The sequence below is a fragment of the Heptranchias perlo genome, chromosome X, assembly GCF_035084215.1.
Source record: "Heptranchias perlo isolate sHepPer1 chromosome X, sHepPer1.hap1, whole genome shotgun sequence".
Taxonomy (NCBI): Eukaryota; Metazoa; Chordata; class Chondrichthyes; order Hexanchiformes; family Hexanchidae; genus Heptranchias; species Heptranchias perlo.
Window position 1 is genome coordinate 24,428,834 of NC_090370.1, and position 7,377 is coordinate 24,436,210.

The window sequence follows — 7,377 nt, forward strand, 5'->3', positions numbered from 1 at the left end:
GGGGTTGTTCTACTTAGAGCGGAGAAAATTAAGAGGAGATTTGATAGAAATGTTCAAAAACATGAATAGGTTAGATAAAGTAAATAAAGATAAACTGTTCCCATTGGCGGAAGGGTCAAGAACCAGAACATAGATTTAAGGTCATTGGCAAAATAACCAAAGGCAACATGAGGAAACACGTTTTTGTGTGGCGAGTAGTTATGATCTGGAATGCACAGCCTGGAAGGGGGTGAAAGAAGATTCAATCATGGCTTTCAAAAAGGAGTTGGATAAATATTTGAAGTGAAAAAAATGCAGATCTACGCTGAAGGAACGGGGGAATGGTTCGAACTGGATTGCTCTTACAAAGAGCAGACATTGGTTCGATGGGCCGAATGCCCTCCTTCTGTGCTGTAACCATTCGATGAATCTATGATTCTAAAAGAGTGACGTCCCCTGACCAGAATGGTGGTCCTGTCAATCAAAAGAATGACGCCCCCTAAATAAAATGAATGCCCCAGCCCTGTTTTTATTTTCTGGTCGCGAGCGATTCAGGGGAGTGAAATCTGGGGAAACACGCGTTCCTTCCTCTAGGCTGGGCTCAATTGTTTTTATTATTCATTAATGTAATAATTAGGGATCAATATGAGATTAATGTCCTGGAAACACGCTCTCTAACCCCTGGGCTGTGCCCCATTGTTTTTATTATTCATGAAATGAATAATTAAGGTAACCGGATATTTCACCGCGCTTTTAAACTGTTCTCTGAACTTGGACTGAGTGACCCCATAAATAAATGTGTTTGTGCAGGAACTTAAAATCTGCAGCATAGTTCCGGCTTGTTCGAAGATATATAAAGAATCATTGTAATCCACGGGATTTGCACCTGCAATGTTATAAAATAAGAATTCAGCAACATTGGTCAGCCACAGAAGTATGAAGCTGCCGGTTATCGTGAAGAGTAAAATCACAGACTTCCTTCTGCTCTCCATCTCTGGGTCATTGCCAGTATCTCCCTTGCTCTGACCCCTCAGTCCCTTACGGACTCGACTGGTCACCAAAATGTGTCTGATGGTCAGAGCGTTGAGCAACATAATTAAAGCAATTGGGAGCAATGGGATTAAAATCGTATCAAACCAGTCAAATCCCACCCATCCGGGCTCAGTAAAATAACTTGATTTCGGATAACAATCCCATGGTACATTGTCGATTATCTCACCAGGTTCAAATGTAAAGTAGAAGGGAATGTTTTTTGAACAGAGCAGAATGCAGGTTGTTATTAGAACCACAGCCGCAGTTTTCCCGGTGCAATATTTCGCTTTCAGCTTCTGGCAACAAATGGCGACAAATCGATCGAAGGAGAAAGTGACTGTGAACCAGACCGAACAGTTTGTGGCTGCACGAGTCATGACAGCGATAACACTACACACAGGGGTGATGTCCAGGAAAGATCCTGGGAAATAATAATAACTGATCCGCCACAGTATGACCCCAGTGATAATGACCAGTAGATCCGCCGCTGCCATCGCCACCAGGTAGCGAGTGGTGCACGTGGAGAGGCCGCACTTTGCCCGGGACAGGATCACAATCGCCACTAAATTAACTGTAAAAAAGAGGAGGGAAAAGAGAATGGGAATTATTGATCAAACTCAACGGACCATTCTCCGTGTCTGAGCCCAGACAGCAAATGTGTGAGTGTGTGGATACCCCAGTGTTCTCCCGAGCCCTGACAGTGAGTATGTGAATGTGGGGATACCCTAGTGTTCTTCAGAGCCCTGACAGTGAGTATGTGAATGTGGGGATACCCCAGTGTTCTCCCGAGCCCTGACAGTGAGTATGTGAATGTGGGGATATCGTAGTGTTCTCCCGAGCCCTGACAGTGAGTATGTGAATGTGGGGATATCCTAGTGTTCTCCCGAGCCCTGACAGTGAGTATGTGAATGTGGGGATAACCTAGTGTTCTTCCGAGCCCTGACAGTGAGTATGTGAATGTGGGGATACCCTAGTGTTCTTCCGAGCCCTGACAGTGAGTATGTGAATGTGGGGATATCCCAGTGCCCTCCCGAGCCCTGACAGTGAGTATGTGAATGTGGGGATATCCCAGTGCCCTCCCGAGCCCTGACAGTGAGTATGTGAATGTGGGGATACCCTAGTGTTCTCCCGAGCCCTGACAGTGAGTATTTGAGTGTGTGGATATCCCAGTGCCCTCCCGAGCCCTGACAGTGAGTATGTGAGTGTGGGGACAACCCAGTGTTCTCCAGAGCCCTGAGAGTGAGTATGTGAGTGTTGAGATACCCCAGTGTTCTCCAGAGCCCTGACAGTGAATATGTGAGTGTGGGAATATCCCAGTATTGTTCGAGAATCCATGCCGGCTCTATGCAAGTGTAATCCAGCTAGTCCCACTCCCCGATCCTAACACCGTAGCCCTGCATAATTTTTCCTTTCAACTGCTTATCCAGTTCCCTTTTGAAGGCCATGATTGAATCTGCCTCCATCACCCCCTCAGGCAGTGCATTCCAGATCCTAACCACTCGCTGTGTAAAAAAGTTTTCCCTCATGTCACCTTTGGTTCTTTTGCCAATCAACTTAAATCTATGTCCTCTGGTCCTTCACACCGTCCGCCAATGGGAACAGTTTCTCTCCATCTAATCTGCCTCGAACCTTCATGATTTTGAACACCTCTATCAAATCTTCTCGCAACCGTCTCTGTTCCAAGTCTCTCATCTCTGGAATCATTCCAGTAAATCTCTTCTGCACCCTATCTAAGGCCTTCACATCTTTCCTAAAGTGCGATGCCCAGAACTGGACACAATACTCCAGTTGTGGCCGAACCAGTGTTTTATAAAGGTTCATCATGACTTCCATACTTTTGTAATCTATGCCTCTATTTATAACGCCCAGGTTCCTGTATGCTTTTTCAATTGCTTTCTCACCCTGCCCTGCCACGTTCAACGATTTGTGCACATATACCCCCAGATCTCTCTGTTCCTGTACCCCTTTTAGTGTTGTGCCCTTTCGTTTATATTGCCTCCCTCGTTCTTCCTATCGAAATGAATCAGTTCGCATTTTTCTGCGTTAAATTTCATCTGTCACGTGTCCCCCATTCCCCCAGCCTGTGCTTATCCTCTTGAAGTCTATCACTATCCTCCTCACTGTTTAATACACTTCCAAGTTTTGTGTCATCTGCAAATTTTGAAATTGTGCCCTTTACATCCAAATCCAAGTCATTAATATATTGCATGAAAAGCAGTGGTCCCAACACTGACCGCGGGGGAACACCACTGTACACCTCCCTCCAGACCACAAAACAACCGTTCACCACTACTCTATGTTTCCTGTCCTTCAGCCAATTCTGTATCCATGTTGCTACTGCCCCCTTTATTCCATGGGCCGCAATCTTGATGATAAGCCTACCATGCGGCACTTTGACAAACTCCTTTTGAAGATCCATATACATCAACTGCATCGCCCTCATCTAACTCTCTGTTACCTTAACAAAAAACTGTATCAGGTTAGTTAAACACAATACCTAATCAATCCACCCTCGTCCAAGTGACTGTTAATTCTGTCCCGGATTATCGTTTCTAAAAATTTCTCCACCACTGACTTTAAACTGACTGGCCTATAATTGCCGGGTTTATCCTTACACCTTTTTTTGAACAAGGGTGTGACATTTTCTATTCTCCAGTCCTCTGGCACCCCCCATATCTATGGATGTTTGGAATATTATGGCCAATACCTCTGCAATTTCCACACTTACTTCCCACAGCAACCTAGGATGCATCCCATCCGGACCGAGTGACTTATCTACTTGAAGTACAACTAGCCTTTCTAGTACTTCTTCGTTGTCAATTTTTAGCCCATCCAGTATCTCAAATATATCTTCCTTTACCGACACTCTGGCAGCATCTTCTTCCTTGATAAAGACAAATGCAAAGTAGTCATTTAATACCTCAGCCATGCCCTCTGCCTCCATCCAGTAGATCTACTTTATGGTCCATAATCGGCCCCACTCCTCCTCTTACTACCTGATGCGTTTCTAAATTCTGCAACAATGTATGTGAGTGTGGGGATAGCCCAGTGTTGTCCTGAGCCCAGGCAGTGAGTATGTGCGTGTGGGGATAGCCCAGTGTTGTCCTGAGCCCAGGCAGTGAGTATGTGAGTGTGGGGATAGCCCAGTGTTGTCCTGAGCCCAGGCAGTGAGTATGTGAGTGTGGGGATAGCCCAGTGTTGTCCTGAGCCCAGGCAGTGAGTATGTGAGTGTGGGGATAGCCCAGTTTTCTCCTGGGCCCAGACAGTAAGTTTGTGATTATGGGGATATGCCACTGTTCTCCTGACACAGAGAGTAAATATGTGAGTGTGAGTATATTCCAGTGTTCTCCTGACACAGATAGTGAGTATGTGAGTGTGGAGATATCCCAGTGTTCTCCTGATCTCAGACAGTGAGTCCGTGAGTGGGGGTATATCGCAGTGTTCGCCAGAGATCAGACTGTGAGTATGTGAGTGTGCAGATATCCCAGTGTTGTCCTGAGCCCAGGCAGTGAGTATGTGAGTGTGGGGATATCCCAGTTTTCTCCAGAGCTCACCCTGTGATCATGTAAGTGCGGGGATATCCCAGTGTTCTCCAGAGCTCAGACTGTGAGCATGTTAGTGCGGGAATATTCCACTGTTCTCACCCGTGATCCATACTCCTGTACTTTTCAGGGATCAAGAGAAGGAAGCTCGGAGTATTTTTCCTTTCTATCCCAGATCTGCTGAATTTAAAGTCCTTTCCCTAGATACTGCCCATGGTGCGATTTTTCTTTTGTTACATGTGAAAGCAAGGTCTTGTAATCCCATTGTAAAAAGTAGCAACTGATCGTGCATTGGGTGAAGAAATAAAACCAAATGAAATGAAGTAAAACCTAACGAGTGAGCGAGGAGTTCCAGCGGAAGAGCGAGGAAGAGAATTGAACCAGTAAACGAAAAGTGAGGCTTCGCAAAGTACAAGCGGGGGATCAATGGAGGGAAGGTAGACAGGCAAAGACCTCCTGGTGTCAGGCCGGTGAGATCCCATCCGCTGTGAGTTAGCAGGGAGCACGGATTTACTGGACTTTGGACCCGACATGGGCAATGATATAAATGAACATCTGGTGCCGAGTAGTGTCTTCAGAGCGAGGTGAAGGGGAGAGTTCGGAGAGGAGAGGAACTGAACACTCTCAAATATTAATTGATTAAATTCATTAAACAATATGAGTCTGAGTTAGTTACATTCCCCAGTTTCTTCATAATATTGGAGATATTGAATTAATTTATTTATTGAAGCAGTTCATTATTTATTTCATTATTAAGAGTTTACGAATGTTGTTATTTACTGCCCCGGGGCATTTCTATGTTTTATGGAAACCCGATATGTATTTTCTTCAGTTATACCTGTCTCTCCTCGCAGGAACACACCTCACTGATCTAAGGGCATGGATCGGTTCAGGTTATATGTGTAGAGACTCTGAATCTAGTATCAGAACTGGTTCATCAAACTGTAATCAGTTACAGAAGTGAACCGATTAATTACCACATCCTAATATTCATCCTGTGGAAATAGCATGACCAAAAATTTCAACCGTCATGACGCAGAAACTCTCAGGACCGCAGTGGGGGAAAGGGATTAATCAGCACCAACATAACTAAAATGTTTACAGTAACTATACATAGAGTAAGATAAAGCCATTATACACAGGGTTTGAATACTGTAGCAGTGCTGTACTTCTATATATCAGTCAATAAATAGTTAACATCTGTTTCTGTTGGTTCAGTACAATAAGAAACACCCCAATATTAACGCATTTCACTTTATTCTCTGATTAATCTACATCATTCACACTGAAGCACAGCATTAGATTCAATAAAGGCAGCAAAATAATCCGAGCCAAAGGTAATACTGGAGGCTCGGGTATGATTAGAGGATACTTTCTTAAAGTAGAAGAATGAGTCTGCCAGAAGTTAGATCAAATCTAAGTCTGAACATTCCCTGGAACACAGAGTGGAAATCAGCCAGAATTGAGCACAGACAATTCAGGCTCAAAATCAGACCTCTCAGATGCGACCTTGTGCCACCAGAGAAGATAATTCTGGGGATAAAGAAATTAAAACCTGTACAAAACTTACAGATACATCAATTTCGCAAGATTACAGGGCATAGATTCAGGGGTACTAATGGGTAACTTTAGGACAGAATAAAGAAAGTATTTCTCAACAGCGACAGGGATAAACAGATACCAGACATGACCAGTAATACATGGTCACTGGGGTCAGGAGTTCCACTCTGGTTACTAACCCACACTCAGTACAATTCTACACTGTCAGATACTCCCAGTAATACAAGGCCACTGGGGTCAGGTGTCCCACTCTGGTTACTAACCCACACTCAGTACAATTCCACACTGTCAGATATTCCCAGTAATACAAGGCCACTGGGGTCAGGTGTCCCAATCTGGTTACTAACCCACACTCAGTACAATTCCACACTGTCAGATACTCCCAGTAATACAAGGCCACTGGGGTCAGGTGTCCCAATCTGGTTACTAACCCACGCTCAGTACAATTCTACACTGTCAGATACTCCCAGTAATATATGGTCACTGTGGTCAGGTGTCCCACTCTGGTTACTGGCCCACACGCAGTACAATTCTACACTGACACACAATCCCAGTAACAAATACCCCGGACAGTTGTCAGCACTGAATGCAGGGGCAAGATTCCGCAACTTTCCTCTAAAGTTAATAATTTGATAATTTAACTTGCGCCCGAGACTTAAATTGAAAAATATATATTCACATACGATCTTATTTATTGTGGGCATATCACTGATCCAGTGACTGTAGAACGATCACCAGTAGACCAGATTGTAACATTATGAGACACAGGTCAAAACCAGCGACCCCCTCACACACTGATTTGCACATTCAAATGATTATAGTCACGTACCAGGAACACCAATGGCGACAAGGATCATGTAGTATACTTTTCTGATATTGTAAAAAGTCGCATGCATTTTCTGTGTGAAGCGATCTGTCCCTTCGTGATGCAGGCAAAGTCTCTGAATTGAATCTGAGGCAATACATTCCCAGAACCTTTAATTTATACCCTGTGGGATCTCCACGGGGACATTGAGGTTGCAACCTCGTTCATATTAGTTTTATTTGTTGGAACAAACAGATTACGACAGCCGGTTTCTGTCCCTTCTGCAATGGAATACATTTAGTGCTGAGATTGAATTGAAAACCCCAAAGACTGCACAATTGTCATAACATTAATCAACTAATGAAAATTGAAAATTGTATCTCCCAAATAATGGCGTTGTTCCTTCAAACATCATCAGGCCCATTTATCCATCCCATGTTATTTTGGTGATGTCCTTCA

General features: G+C 44.2%; 1 protein-coding gene across 1 annotated transcript; it reads right to left on the reverse strand.

Moving 5' to 3' along the window:
• Nucleotides 1-653: 653 nt before the first annotated feature.
• Nucleotides 654-7,009, reverse strand: LOC137306983 (probable G-protein coupled receptor 139). Its single transcript, XM_067976346.1, has 2 exons — nt 6,943-7,009; nt 654-1,582 (listed from the first exon to the last, which is right to left on the reverse strand). The coding sequence occupies exons 1-2, from the start codon at nt 7,007-7,009 to the stop codon at nt 654-656; spliced, it is 996 nt and encodes a 331-aa protein (XP_067832447.1).
• Nucleotides 7,010-7,377: the final 368 nt, after the last annotated feature.